General features: G+C 37.1%; 1 protein-coding gene across 6 annotated transcripts in view; it reads left to right on the top strand.

Moving 5' to 3' along the window:
* TOPBP1 (DNA topoisomerase II binding protein 1) overlaps positions 1-13,742 on the top strand; it is a 62,046-nt gene extending 48,304 nt beyond the window's left edge. For 4 of the 6 annotated variants that reach the window (XM_032333348.1, XM_032333362.1, XM_032333339.1 and 1 more), the window contains 6 exons: positions 23-131; positions 1,660-1,823; positions 2,620-2,757; positions 4,892-4,981; positions 5,160-5,321; positions 13,006-13,742. In XM_032333348.1, the coding sequence (XP_032189239.1) occupies positions 23-131; positions 1,660-1,823; positions 2,620-2,757; positions 4,892-4,981; positions 5,160-5,321; positions 13,006-13,149 (807 nt within the window). In that variant the 3' untranslated portion in view covers positions 13,150-13,742. The remainder of the gene's footprint in view (positions 1-22; positions 132-1,659; positions 1,824-2,619; positions 2,758-4,891; positions 4,982-5,159; positions 5,322-13,005) is intronic. The other 2 variants (XM_032333355.1, XM_032333375.1) reach the window with 2 other exon arrangements.
* The last annotated feature ends 2,364 nt before the right edge of the window (positions 13,743-16,106 follow it).

Here is a 16,106-nt window from a genome sequence, read left to right as displayed (position 1 = left end):
AAATAAAACTCTTTCATTTCAGATTATAACAGAGGAAACACATGAAGATTTAAAAAAACAGTATATATTTCAGTTGTCATCTCTGAATCCTCAAGAACGTATTGATTATTGTCATCTGATTGAAAAACTAGGTACAAGTATTTTAAGTCAAAAATGTAACCTTCCTTGGAAGTCAATGTAGTTGATGTCATTTGTAAGATGTACAAATTGAGAAAAAAAAGATGGGTGGGGCACCTGGCTGGCTCAGGTGGTAGAGCATGTAGTTCTTCATCTTGGGGTCATGAGTTTTAGCCCTATGTTGGGTGTGAAGTCTACTTAAAATAAAAAATCAAATAAAAGATGGGTAACTTAAAAAAAAGAAGAAGATGGATAACTTGTCCTGGGTGGTATGTATTGACTCAGCATTAGAACTTTGACTTTTTTATACTTCTAAATCTAAAGTCATAGGATTTAAAGATTTAAATTGAAACCAATCATTAAAATGATTTAAGAGTCTCTTTTGCTGCCTTGAGCTTTTGTTCCTTGATGAAATCATTGAAATTACAGACTTAAAATACAACTGCATTTCTGTGAAGCTGAAGGTATGGTTATACCCAGAGAGGAGCTCCTTCTTAGGTAACATTCTTACTCAATTATTATCAGACTCCATCTGACATCCTGGAAGCAGCATACTAGACAGGTAACCTGGTGCTTCTCTAAGCAGTACTGTCCAATATAAAGAGAGCAAAGGCCACTAATTTTAAACTTAGTAGTAGCCACAATTTAAAAAGGAAAAAAAAGTGAAATTAATAAAGCATATATTTTATTTAACCTTTACATGAAGTATGTCCAACATGTAATCAATATAAAATATCAGTGACATTTTGCCCTTGTAGCACATCTCAGTTTAGTCTGGCAATGCTTCAGGTGTGTGACAGCCATGTGTGGCTAATGGCTACTGTATTGGACAAAGTAGCTCTACAGAATTAAGGAACATATAGGGGGAGAACTCAATCTGACAGCTTCGTATAGAGGAAACATTAAATAATGGTTGTTTTCAATGACGGCCCTGAGTCGTCAAGAAAAGATTAAATGTTACTTAGTGCTGTCCTGTTAAGAATGTGGAAAACTATGATAGTTGTTTTTTTTTTTTTTTTAATATTTCTGTCAAATACAGTCATACAGTTGAGAAGCTGTGTTTCTTGGAAACTAGACTCATGTGGAACACTGTTTCCTGGTCCCCCAATCAATTAGAGTTATAAATCAAAATTGTTCAGCTTTACCTAGAGCTTCCAGAACAGAAGAAGCTGCTTCATTTGCCTGTTTCCTGTATTTTGTTCCATCCCTGTAAACTCTGGACAAGAGTAATATCAACTAACAGAGAATTGTCTAGAAGAAGATAGAGAAGAGAGGCGGATGAGGACAGATTGCTGTAATTGAGTCTTGAGTAGAAAGGTTTTGATACTAGAAGTGCTCCCCCTGCTTGTGCTTGCTCGCTCTCTGTCAAGTAAATAATTTTTTAAAAAATACATTTTATAAAAGTATATATATATGAAGTAAAATAACCATCAGTCAAGGCTTTTCAGGTTATTTGGTGCATTTTATTTATAAATAATTTTATGCTGAGTTGACATGTTTTTCCTAGGAAGAAGTTAAGAATTCAGTTTTTCTCTACTTTAGGTGGATTAGTAATAGAGAAACAGTGCTTTGATCCCAATTGTACACACATTGTTGTGGGACATCCACTTCGAAATGAGAAGTATTTAGCCTCAGTGGCAGCTGGGAAATGGGTGCTTCATCGCTCCTATCTGGAAGCATGCCGGACTGCTGGACACTTCGTACTGGTGTGTATTCAAGTTAATATGAAGAATCATTTTTCATTAAAAGTAATTGTCCTAATAATTGATTCTAGCATCTACACTGACCGTTCATATAATTGAAATAACCAAGTATGACCAATTAGATGATACCAATTTTATACTATTCACATTAACCAAGCAAAAAAATTTAGAGATCACAGTCTCAGATTCTCAGTTATATCAGTTTTGTTTAATTTTAATCTGGGTTTGTTTGTTTGTTTTCCTCTTTGGAATAACAGAAAATTTCAGGATTACCTCATTGTAAGCTTTTATCTTTACTGCCAGCCCATTAAATATTAAATTGTCTGGGGACACCTGGGTAGCTCAGTCAGTTAAGCATCTCATCTGCCTTCTGCCCAGGTCATGATCCCATGATCCCAAGTCCTGAATTGGCTGCTTGTTTAACAGGGAGCCTGCTTCTCCCTTAGCCCCTCCCCCCTCCTCCTGTTCTTGCCTGCTCACTCTGTCTCTGACAAGTAAATAAAATCTTTTTTTAAAAAATGTTCTTAAGAGAACATTTTAAAAAAAATATTAAATTGTCTGTAATATTTTGGTCCCTAACTAACCATCATAGTAATATCTAATTAAATGTCAGAATACTTGGCCCTCCCATGAAGCCAAATTAATGTATATTTCCTTCCTCTGTGCTCATAAATTGATGCTTATTTAGTGCTCTGTATTTATAACAATTGAATGTGTAGCTTTTAACTCCTACGTGATTATGGACTCCTTTAGGACATATTGTAGTACCAGATCCAAGTGTATTGTACTAATTGTCTAGGAAGAAGACTATGAATGGGGAAGTAGTTCCATACTTGATGTTTTGACTGGAATCAACGTTCAACAACGAAGACTAGCACTTGCAGCAATGAGATGGAGGAAGAAACTCCAGCAAAGACAAGAATCGGGCATTGTTGAGGTATTAACTTAATATATGGTGATAGGAACAGCATTCATTTTCATGACTATTACAGATTTTAATTTTAAGAGAATATGCTTATTAACAAAATAAGAATATTCTACTTGTCTTTTATGCTTTGTTGATATACTTAGTTTGGGCATTCTAAATTGGGCTTACTGTTAATTCCTAATTCTTTTAATCATGATTGAGGAGGAGATGTATATAACGTTGATGGCTCTTTTAAGAGTATATGTGTAAGTGGGGCTCCTGGGTGGCTCAGTCGGTTAGGCATCCAGTTCTTGCTTTCAGCTGAGGTCATGATCTCAGGGTGATGAGATCAAGCCCTGCCATCGAACTCCTCGCTCAGCTGGGAGTCTGCTGGAGAGTCTCTCTCCCTCTCCCCCCACACTGTGCATGTGAGTGCTAGCACATGCTGTCTCTCAAATACATAAATCTTTTTTTAAAAAAGTAAAAAGAAATGGTAAAAATAATTTAAATATATGTGTAAAATGTGACCCATACTATATTTCTTCCAAAGACTCTTCAGCATCTACCTTCAGGGGTTCTTAACATGGGATCCACAGACTCTCCTAAAGGGGTTATAGATCAGACTCAGGAGGGCTGTTTATACGCTTTGGATGGGGCAGGAGAATACATCCTTATTTTTCCTCATCTCTAATTGAAAACATTTCCTTTTATTATAGAAGTCTATAACAAATCACAAACTTTTAATAGTACCTATGATTTTACCCCAACAGAAATACATCTTTGCTTTGCATTTTAATTCCAAGCATCTTGAGATATTGCTTATGTTCACTTTTTTTTTTTTTTTAAGATTTATTTATTTATTTATTTGACAGGCAGAGATCACAAGTAGGCAGAGATAGATGAGGGGAAGCAGGCTCCCTGCCGAGCAGAGAGCCCAATGTGGGGCTCCATCCCAGGACCTGGGATCATGACCTGAGCTGAAGGCAGAGGCTTTAACCCACTGAGCTACCCAGGCGCCACTATGTTCACTTTTTTTAAATTGAAATATAGTTGATACACAGTGTTACATTAGTTTCAGGTGTGTAACAGATTTGACAACTAATATATTATTCTTACCACAAGTATAGCTACCATCTGTCTTTACCACTTTAAAATTATAATAGCTATCCAGCCACCATTAGGTCTTTAATTTAATTCATTAATACAGAAGCATACCTATTGTGTCACAAATTTGTAAATATTTTGATTATTTTTAATAAAATTTTTTTTGTGGGGCACCTGGGTGGCTCAGTGGGTTAAGCCTCTCTGCCTTTGGCTCAGGTCATGATCTCAGGGTCCTGGGATCGAGCCCCGCATCAGGCTCTCTGCTCAGCAGGGAGCCTGCTTCCTCCTCTCTCTCTGCCTGCCTCTCTGCCTACTTGTGATCTGTCTGTCAAATAAATAAATAAAATCTTTTAAAAGAAAAATAAAAATTTTTTTGTAATTCTTTACACTTCCTGTTAAAACCAGTATTTTAAAACATTGTTCATATGACAGAAATTACATTTCAATAAAGCTGTTTCTTTAAAAGAATTATTTACAGAACAGGTCCATAGGTTTCACTGGGCTGTCAGAGGGGTCCGTGACTCACAAAAATGTTAGAAACCCAAGTTAAATAATCTTGTGTATTGTATGCTTAGCTCTCTACTGTGTCCAAGCTCTTCTTAGCCTTAATTCCCTTCTTTTAGAGTAATTCCACTGGCTTTTGTTGATTGTAATTCCTTAGTGAGATATTTTATAGTTATGATTGAAAATAGTAAATATTTTCAAGAGAAATATAATGGGGGTGTCATCTAATCTGAGAAGTTGTGCATTAAGTTCTACCCTGGATTAATTATAAGAAAAAGTACAAGAAAAGACTAGACAAAAGTGAAGTTGCTTTATTTTATGTTAATCATTAAAACATTTTCCTTCATTCCTCAAGTATTTATTGATGGCCTACTGTGTGCCGAACACCATGGCTATGTGTTTCACAGTATTCTGACCAGAGACAGTTACCGCTGTGGCAGATGGTAAAGGTTATAAGATTATTTGTTGACATAAAACTAAATTTATAGATAAAATAATGTATTTTTTGCATTTATTTCCCAAATAATTTCAACCCTGATTATTTTTTCATTTGTAGGGGGCATTTAGTGGGTGGAAGGTTATCTTATATGTTGACCAATCCCGAGAAGCAGGATTCAAACGCCTTCTTCAGTCAGGAGGAGCAAAGGTTTGTATTGAGTCACCTTGAAGAATTTTTTTACACAAATTATTTTCCAACCAAGATTGCTATGATCAGTTCTTGATTTTCAGTACTTTGTGAGATGGCGGTCCTTAAGTACAGATTATACAGCTGAATACTTTGGGGCATCCATAGATTGTGATGCTTCTTACTGTTTTTTCTTTAGGTACTGCCTGGTCATTCTGTACCTTTATTTAAAGAAGCCACACATCTCTTTTCTGACTTCAATAAACTGAAACCAGATGACTCAGGGGTTAATATAGCAGAAGCTGCGGCCCAAAATGTGTACTGCTTGAAAACAGAGTACATTGCTGATTATTTGATGCAGGTTTGTAAGATTTTGTCCTTGATCTCCTCATCACCAGAGATAGGCTTATCTGCATAGGGATGTGACTACATAGCAAAACCCTTGGATTATTAATAGAATGTTCAGCTCCAGTTGTGCTCTATACAATCCCTTTCAGTTTTATTCTATTTTTTATAATAATGAATACATATGTAAACATTTAGCTTGGAGTTAAATGAGGCAGGTATAAAAATCTAGGTACCTCTGAAAGTCTTAAAAGTGCCCAATATAATGTTGGAATATTGCTTTTCACAAATAGCTTAAGTTTTTATTTGAATGGACAAAGAAAAATCTTTGTCCTAAACACCTAAAATACCATTAGGAATCAGCAAGGTATGACACATGATAATAAATGTCTTACTACAAAGGATTTCAAACATAATGGTATAGAAATAAGGGGAAGCCAAAACACAGCCTGCTGTATAATTTTTGCTGTTTGTGTTTGGGAGTTTTTCAGGATATATAGAAAGAATGGCTAAAACGTAAACAATGAAATTTTTGTCATAAAGCAGTGGGATGTACTGATTAGGAATCAATAAGCCAATACTAACTGCTAAAAGCACCTAAATAACTTTTTTAAAAGCTCAAGTTATTTTTTTCTCTGCTTTTCTCAGGGTTGTATTGTGTGTTGGGCACTAGATGTCTGGAGGAATGCAGACGGGGAGTGGTCTGCTCTGTATTTCTACATCTGAGCTCATCATTGCCTACCTAGCTCTCAGATGTAGATCAAAACAGAACACTTCTGTGGGGGCAAAGCTGCAGACTAGGGAAGGGAGAGTAGTGACTTCATGTTCAAGTTCATGGTCAAGATAAGCCAAGCACAAGTAAGACTCTTGAGATAGAGCCACCCCAGTGTTCTGACCTCAGGATAAATGCAAGGGGGTAAGGGGGGGACATTAATTAAAAAGCTGGGTGCAGTGGCTGCAGGGATCTTGGTAATGACAGCATTCAACATGTCCTTAGCCACACTGCTCCTGGATGGTCACCCTCTATTTCAAACTGATGTCATCCCAGGATCTCCATTCACCATTCTTTCTCTTCTCATTTGGATCTCCTGTTTCTGTATGCCATGTCATCCTGATCTGCTCTCATTTAGTTGAAGGTCATCTTGTAGTAACTTCTTGAGAAAGCTCATGGGAGATAAACTGAGATTTTTCTATGTGTGAAAATTATTTTTTCTATGATTACATTTCTCTTATCATTTGGATGGGCATCAAATTCTGGGTTGGAACCTATTTTCTCCTTGGACTTCTGATCACTTATCTCCTTCTAGTATTGCTGTTGAGTAGTTAAAGCCATTTTGATTTATAATCTCTTATGTGTAACTGTAATCTATTAGGAAGCTCTTTTTGTCCCTAGTTTTGAGATTTCAAAATGATAGACTATCATGAGGGTCTCATTGTTATGCCACACATGGTAGGCCTCTTCTGGTTTGGTAACTTGTGTCTTTTAGTTCTGGGAAATCTTGAATTATTTTAATAATTTTTTTTCCCTCCACTTTGTTTTCTCTAGTACTTCTGCTACTTGTATATTGGATTTTCTTATTTCATAACTATTTTTAATCTTCACTTTTTGAGAGGTTCCCTCAGTTCAGTCTTTTTTATCAGGTCTTCATTTTGCTATCATGTTTTTAATAAGATTTTTTTTATTTTTTGAATTTACATTTTAGTATTTTAATAACACCTTTTTTGTTTCATAGATGTAATACCTTCTCCTGGATCTCAAATGATTTACTGATTTTTTTTTTTTTAACTTATTATGGTATATTCTCTATCCACTAAGCTGCATTTTCCTCTTTCTTTGGGTCTTTATCTTCCATATTAGAGGGAGTTATTAGATTAAGAGTAGAGTATAAAAAGCTGATTAGAAGTACTGAGCACACAGTTGGGTCTTGGCAGTTTTGATCTGGATGCAGTAGTCTTGGTGGTCTAGTTGTTGGGGATTGTCTTCTGGGTTCATACTTGGGTGTACTTCTTGAATTGTTTCAATTTATCCAAAGAGGAGTCTTCCAGTCTGCCTGAATGAGGAATCTGGGCACCTTTTTTTTTTTTTTAATTGATGACATAGGACATTAATTTCAGATGTTCAGCATAAAAATTGTATGTATTCATGACTGTATATGCAAAATTATCATCATACATAATGACAGATTTTCTTTCTTGTGATAACTCCCAAGATTGAGGCTTTTAGCACCTTTCAAATATACCATACAGTCTTAACTGCTGTACTCACCATGTTGTATATTACATCCTCAGGATTATTTATTTTATAACTGGAAGTTTGTACCTCTTGTTCACCCTTATCCATTTCCTCCAGCCCTCACATCTTGCATCTGTCAATCCCATCAGTTCTTTGCATCTGTCCCGTTTGGGGTTTGGGGTGTTTTGTTGTTTTGTTTTGTTGTTTTATCTTTAAGATTGTATTTATTTATTTGACAAAGAAAGCACAAACAGGGAATGCAAGAGGGAGAAGCAGGCTCCTTGCTGAGCAGGGAGCTCAGTGTAGCACTTGATCCCAGGACGCTGGGATCATGACCTGAGCCAAAGGCAGATGCTTAAGCTACTGAAGCACCCAGGCACCCCTATTTTTTATTTTAGTTTCCATGTATAAATGAAATCATCTAGTACTTGTCTTTCTTTTTCTGACTTATTTCACTTAGCATCATGCCATCGAGGTCCATCCATATGGCTGTAGTTGGCAGGGTTTCCTTGGCTGAAATATTTTTTATGGTTGATTAATCCATTTGTGTGTGTGTGTGTATGAGTATGAATTTTCTTCATTCATCTGTCAGTGAACACTAAGTTTTTCATATCTAGGATATTAAAGATTGAATTTATCATAGTGTTAATAGTTTCAGATGTGCAATATAATGATTCAGCAATTGTGTACATTGCTCAGTGCTCATCAGACTAAGTGTACTCTTGAGGTATGTTTTTTAATTTTTTGAAGAAAAAAATAATGGCTGCATCAGTTTACATTCCCACTAAAAGTACACATCCTCATCAACACTTTTTGTTAATAGCTATTCTAACAGGTGTTAGGTAATATCTCATTATGATTTTGATTTGCATTTCTTTGACGATTAGTGATGTTGAGCACCTTTTCATATACCTGTGACCATCTGTCTTTGGGAAAATGTCTTCAGATCCTCTGCCCCCCCCCTTTTTTTTTAAAAGATTTTATTTCTTTATTTGACAGAGAGAGAGATCACAAGTAGGCAGAGAGGCAGGCAGAGAGAGAGGGGGAAGCAGGCTCTGGCTGAGCAGAGAGCCCGATGCAGGGCTCTATCCCAGGATCCTGAGATCATGACCTGACCCAAAGGCAGAGACTCAATCCACAGAGCCACCAAGGCGTCCCTCTCTGCCCATTTTTTAATCAGATTGTTCGGGATATTAACCCCTATCTGACAGATGATTTACAAATATTTTCTCCCTTTCTTAAGTTGCCTTTCCTTTTGCTGATGGTGTCCTTTGCTATGCATGAGCTTTTTAGTTTGAGGTCTTCCCACATGTTCATTTTTGCGTTGCCTTTCATTTTGGTGTGAAATCCAAATAATTTTTACCAAGACCAATGTCAAGGAGCTCATGACGTATGTTTTCTTTTGGTTTTATGGTTTCATGTGTTAGGCCTTTCATCCAAATCTTTTTTTGTTTTTTTTTTAAGATTTTATTTATTTATTTGACAGAGAGAGAGAGATCACAAGCAAGCAGGGAGGCAGGCAGAGAGAGAGGGGGAAGCAAGCTCCCCGCTGAGCAGAGAGCCCAATGCGGGGCTCAATCCCAGGACCCTGAGATCATGACCTGACCTGAATGAAGGCTCAGGCTTAACCCACTGAGACTACCAGGTGCCCCTTTCATCCAAATCTTAATCCATTTTGAGTTTATTTTTGTATATGGTTTAAGATAGTGGTCCTGTTTCAGTCTTTTGCATGTAGCTATCTAGTTTTTCCAACACCACTTACTGAAGAAACTGCTCTTCCTATTCTATGTTCTTGGCTCCTTTTTAATTGATTGTGTATACCTGGGTTTATTTCTGGGTTTTCTGTGCTGCTGATCTATGTGTCTGTCTGTGTGCTAGTACCATACTGTTTGGTTACCATAGGTAAATAGAATTTAAAATCAGGGAGCGTGATGCCTCCAGCTTTGTTATCCTTTCTCAAGATTGCTTTGGCTATTTGGAGTCTTTGTGATTCCATACACATTTTAAGATTGTTTTTTCTACTTCTAGAAAAAATGCCATTGGAATTTTGTTAGGGATTGCATTGAACCTGTAGATTGCTTTGGATAGTGTGGACATTTCAATAGTGTTAATTATTCCAGTCCATGAGCGTGGAATATCTTTCCATTTATTTGTGTCATCTTTAGTTTTTCTCGTCAGTGTCATCTAGTTTTCAGTATACAAGTGTTTTTATCTCCTTGATTAAATTTGTTCCTAGGTATTTTATTCTTGATGCAATTGTAAATGGAATTTTCCTTTATGTTTGAAATGGCTTTCTTTTAAAAAGGGTATTGTTGGGTCTTGCCTTTTTATTCTTTAGTCCATCATGTAATTATTGGTATGATTGGATTTAGGATTTTTTGCAGTTTTCAATTTGTTTCTGTTCTTGTATTCTTCCTTTCTTGCCCTTTTTTTTGGTTGGAGGCAGGGTGCGTTTTGCTCTATAGATTACAATATACTTAACTTTTTATGGTCTAGCTAGAATGATATTGTGCCACTTCACACAGAATGTAGAAATCTTGCAGTCACATAGGTTCCTTTACTTCCCCTGTCCTTTAAACCAGGGGCCAGTAAACTGTAGCTCACAGGTCAAACCCTGTCCACTGCCTGTGTTACTAAGTTTTACTGGCACACAGCTCTATTCACTCATTTATGTGTTCTCTTTTCTGCTTTTGCACTCCCCACAGCTGGCCTGGTAGTTGCAACAGAGACTGTCCCAGACAGCCTGAAATATTTAATGTCAGGTCCTTCAATGTAAAGCAGGGGCCAGCAAACTTTCTGTAGTTTGTTGTATATTTTCCATCAGTCTCTTACAGTTCCACAGAACAGTGTTCTGCCTTAAAGCAAAACTTGCTTAAACAGTCCTATGTAGGGCACCTGGGTGGCTCAGTGGGTTAAAGCCTCTGCCTTCGGCTCAGGTCATGATCCCGGGGTCCTGGGATCAAGTCCCGCTTTGGGCTCTTTGCTCAGCAGGGAGCCTGCTTCTGTCTCTGCCAGCCTCTCTGCCTACTTGTGATCTCTGTCTGTCAAATAAATAAATAAAATCTTTTTTTAAAAAAAAAAATCTTATGTATTTCGAGGGAATTAAAAGGAATAATGTAGTCATATTTATCCTATCTGGTATCAATTTTCAATTTTTCTTCGTTCCAGAACTTTGATTTCTAGTTTTTTATTTGATTTTATGGGACCAATTCTGGTTTTCTTTTATTTGAGAGTGTCTATTTTACCTTTATGCTTGAAGGATTTTTGGGTTTTTTTTTTGTAGGGCATAGGATTTAGGGTTGATAAAGTTTTTTCTTCTACTAAAGATTCCACTTTCTGCTGGCCTCCATTACTTCTGAGAAGAAGTCAGCAGTAATTTGAATTCTTCTCCTGTATGCGGTGCAATATCTGATTTTTTTTTTTTTTCCTGGCTGTTTCATCTTTGATTTTCAACATTTATGATACTTTATATCATAAATATATGGTTTCTTTATATTAATCCTGCTTCATGTCTGCAGGGTTTCTTCAGTCTGTAAACTTCTCTCTTTAACCAAATTTGATAAATTTTGATCATTACTTCTCCATTCTTTCCTAATTTAATCACTCATACCTTTTGAAACTGTCCCACAGGTCCCTCGGGCCATGGTTACTTTGTTTGCAATCATTTTTTTGTTTTTTTGATTAATTCCTATTTATCTGCCTCCAGCTTCACTGATTTTTGTTATTTTTATTCTATTCTTAAGCCTATTCCATGAGATTTTTTAATTAGATACTAAAATTTTTTTTACATCTAGAATCTGTTCTTTTTTATAGTTTCTATTTGTCTGCTTTTTCAAGGATAAGAGCTGCTTTAGTATCATTTTCTACTATTTCCAACATCTGGGTCATGAGCAAGATGTGCTGCTTTTATTTTGAGGTAATTGTAGCTTTACATGCAATTGTAAGAAATAATACAGTTCCCCCAGTGGATAACATCTTGCAAAAACAGAGTACAATATTAAAACCAGGATGTCGACCTGATACAATCCTCCTTTCCCCTCCGATTTCCCCACTTCTACTTCATGTGTCTGCCACCGCAGTCAAGACACAGAACAGTCTGTCACTACAGCAATCTTTCATTTTGCCTTTTCTTAACTACACCCACCTCCTTCCCTTCATTCTCTTCTCCCAGCGGTCTTTTATACCAGTTAATCACTAATCTGTTGTCAGTTTCTTTAAATCTTAAAATGAATCAATATAGTGTATTTTTTTTTTTTTTAGCAAAATTATCTTGAGAATCATTGAGGTGTTGCTTGTATCAGTAATTTTTTTACTTTTTATTGCTGAACAGTTCAGATATACTACAGCTTAACCATTAATGTATTGAAAGACGTCTAGGTTGTTTCTACTTTGGGACTATTATGAGTAAAGCTGCTGTGAACATTTTTTGCACAGGTTTTGTGTGAAAATAAGATTTGATTGCACTAGGATAAATTCCTAAGTTGTGTGTGTCCAGAGTGGTCATAATTTACTTTCCTACCAATACAAGTGATCCAGTTTTTCTGTACCCTAACCTATCATTTGTCACTTTATTTTAGCCATTTCAGTATGTCATAATCTCTCATTGTGGTTTTAATGTGCAGTTCCATAGAATGCCTTTGGTGTGCTTCCTAAATGTCAGGGTAGTTTCTTTTCAGATATTTGGGTCAGAAGTCATCATCAGGGAAGAGCTGAATCAAAAGGCACTTAACCCAGTATTTTGTGATTCATTTTCATGTTATCCAGTCTGCCATCTTGCTAGAAAATTAAGTTTTATCACCCTTGTAATAAGGAGGGGAAAGGTCCTTTAAGGTTGGAATGTGGTTGTGAGGAAGAGAAGTGCAAGGATTTTCTTTTCTTTTTTTCTTTTTAAGGTTTTATTTATTTAACAGACAGCGATTACAAGTAGGGAGAGAGGCAGGCAGAGAGAGGGTGGGGAAGCAGGCTCCCTGCTGAGCAGAGCACCCGATGCAGGGCTTGAGCCCAGGACTCTGGGATCATGACCTGAGCTGAAGGCAGAGGCTTTAACCCACTGAGCCACCCAGGTGCCCCAAAAGTGCAGGATTTTAGAGGCAGTGTATGAATTTTTGCTTTGCTACCTGCCAGTTATAAAAAAAGATTAAATAACATATCTTATTGTAAAATGAGGAATAACAAATACCTATCTCACCATGTTTTAAGATTAAATAAAAAAGATTTTTAAAAATTGAGAATATAAGGTGTCACATCTTAACCATACTTTGCAAATGAAACCATTATCAAGATCTAAGCTGGCCTAATTCCACCTGAGCTATACATTTTTTTCTGATAAAATGTGAGATTTTGTCATACCAGTTCTCTAAATGTGATGTGCTAAGTAGCATACCTTAAAAGACCAATTTTAAGTTTTTCTGGTTAAAGAGCACAGTCAAGGAAAAAAAAACGAGCATTTTTTTTTCCTCTTTTATAGGAATCCCCTCCTCGAGTAGAAAATTACTGTCTCCCAGAAGCAATTTCGTTTCTTCCAAATAATAAGGAACCTGGGCCTGGATTATCACAGAAGAGGAAAGGTCCTACAGAGAAAAATAAAATCAAACGACCTAGAGTAAACTAATAATGTTTACTCTTCAGTCACCAAACATTAGTATTTTAACTATAAAGCCTGAATGTTACTGTCCTGGATTTACATAGTAATTTAAAGACAAGTGTCTGAAGAAGAATTCAGCTTCAGAGTGTCATGATGACCTTGCTTGTAGTTTTTAACACCTGAAATTTTAATCACTGAAATATTAACTGTTTTACCTGAAATAACAACAAAACACAAAGCCTTAGCTAGCTTGTCATTAAAGTGCATTGAAGGTGTATGGGGCTGATTATTTATTTTCTTGTAAATATCTGAGACTGTAGCTTAGTGGAAGCTTTAGTAAGGTGATAGATTTTGCCTTAAGATGTCCGCTTTAATTCGTAACAGTAAGGAAGTTGTCAATTGGGATTTATTCATAATTTCCCTGATTCTTCTCACCCCTTTCCCTCTTTTTAACAGGAGCCTGAGTACAAGGTTTAATGAGGAACTGAGGCTTTAAACTTAAATATGTGTGAGTGTATATATGTATATGCATGTTTGTACAGATCTCCATGATGTTTGCCAAGTTTGGGCGCCCAAACTTGGAAAATAAAGACAATAAAGAATAAAAGTGACTCATACAAGTTCAGGTAAGTTTTTAAATGCAAAGTATTCTGGTGTCCATTCTCTTGTTGAAGCATTAAATGATTGTAAGATTTAGTTTGAAAAGCAAATTGCTGGGGCACCTGGGTGGTACAGATGGTTGGGCATCTACTCTTGGTTTCAGCTCAGGTCCTGGGATCAAGTCCCAAGTCAGGCTCTGGGCTCAGCACAGAGTCGGCTTGGATTCCCTGTCCCTTTCCCTCTGCCCCCCTCCTTCCCTAAAATAACTTAAAAAACAAAACTCAATGAACTGCTAGTTATATTTCGGATGTTTGTTACTTACGTAGGATATTCTGTTCCTGGGTTAAAAACCCTTTTATTGGAACTACAAAATTGCATTAGCCTTTATTAATCTAAATGTATTTTTTTTTTTTTAAAGATTTTATTTATTTATTTGACAGAGAGAGATCACAAGTAGGCAGAGAGGCAGGCAGAGAGAGAGAGAGGAGGAAGCAGGCTCCCCGCTGAGCAAAGAGCCCGACGTGGGACTCGATCCCAGGACCCCGAGATCATGACCCGAGCCGAAGGCAGCGGCTTAACCCACTGAGCCACCCAGGCGCCCAATTAATCTAAATGTAAACACCAAATACTACATGTGTTACCACAGTCCTGGAAATGTAAGGCTACCTCGTTTTGCTGAAAGGAGGAACCAGAATCAGAACCATGATTTTGATGTAAATAGTCCCATTTCATGACTCTTTGAAAGGCAAACTCAAGTGGCGAAGGATTGAAATTCTTAACCTGGACACAAAACCCCTCAAGTTTTTAGTCAGATCTTCCTCTAAATAGAGAGAAATAGTAGTGGGGGTTATCCCGGCCCTTCAGAGGTTTTGGCTTTGAACTAAATTCACAGCTCAGGACAAAAAGTCCTACACAGCCAAATAGATAGCATTGTCATGGAGCCATGCCCCATCCCCAAACAAAAACACCCAATCTGCTTTTACTGGGGCCATTTTGTGTGAGTGGAGTCTTTTCACTAGCAGTTTGCAGTAAGTTTCCCTGAATTTCATCCTTTAAATTCTTTGAAATAGTCACTACTGTTCAAAACGATTTCAGGTGCAGTCTTTTAAAGAAAATGTTAGATCCTTTTTCTCTCTAGCCCAGATAAAATTACATAATGTACCATTTTCTTTTCTGCCAAGATTATGAACTGGTTTTTTTTCAGTCAGTTCTTAAATAAATAGTTTATAATTTTAAGACTCCAGCTCTCACCGGCTCCTCCTGATTATTCAGAATCTCTACATCAACCATTTCAAGCTTTGGCTTCCAAAGCTTGAATGCAAGACCTTACATGCAAATAGTTCTAAGCACGGGAAGTTCTCTCATTTAAGAAGGAAAGAAAGCTTTCCTTGATTATTCTTCGTTTTTCCTCAGAATTGCTACAGTATTTCAATGTGACACTTCAATTAGAATCTTATATTCCTCTGTGGGTTTTTATGTGCATCAGTCTGATGGCCAACATTCCTTAATTCAACAAATATTCCTTAGCATATACGTAGTACGGGGATTCAGGAGCAAACCACCTTTAGAAAGCATGCTTTCTCACAGAGATTAGAGAGGCAGGATCTGTATTACAGACTGAACTGTGCTGCACATGCATACGTAGATTCAGAGGTTGCAGCCTAATCCCCATAGGGACAAACTGGAGATACGGCTTTTAGGGAGGTAGTTAGGTTAAGCAGGATTGTACAGCTGGGGGCCCTAATTCAGGCAGCTCATGCAGGACTAATAAATATTACAGCGCAAAGATTCTTAACCTGGGGGCCATCATGGCTAGAATGGGCATGGGCACAGTTTGGTATACGTGCATTTTCAGGGCAGAGCTCAGTTTTACAACTCAGGTCTGTGATTTACCACCCAAAAAAGACAAACCACTGTTAGAATCTAAACCCAAATCTAAATGTAAACATTTCACCCAGCAGTGCTTTAACACACATCGCTTTATATCAGGAGTTGGTAAACTTTTCTGTAGAAGTCCAGATAGTCAACATTTTAAGCTTTGTGAGTTGGGTCTTTGTGGTATTGCGTCCCAGCCATTCTTAGCTCAAAGCCATACAAAAATAGGCAGTGGGCCATAGTGTGCCGATTCCCACTCTGTAATCCTAAAAAGACTTTTTAATCTGGATCTGTCAACAAAGTAAGCCAACCAGCTCTGTTTCCACATCTCAGTATAAACCTCACCTCTAGTGCAGCAACCCAGGATCAGGAGGGAATTTGTGACCCCAAGCTTCTCTCTAAAAGGTGAAGGGTTTGAACCCCACATCTGGCACCCCAACTTTTAAGACCTGCCCCTCAGAGATGAGCTCCCAAAACATCTAGCTTTGAAAGCCAAAGGGGCTTGCTTC

The sequence above is a fragment of the Mustela erminea genome, chromosome 1 (assembly GCF_009829155.1).
Source record: "Mustela erminea isolate mMusErm1 chromosome 1, mMusErm1.Pri, whole genome shotgun sequence".
NCBI classification, from domain to species: Eukaryota; Metazoa; Chordata; class Mammalia; order Carnivora; family Mustelidae; genus Mustela; species Mustela erminea.
This window is presented reverse-complemented; position numbering and strand designations above follow the sequence as displayed.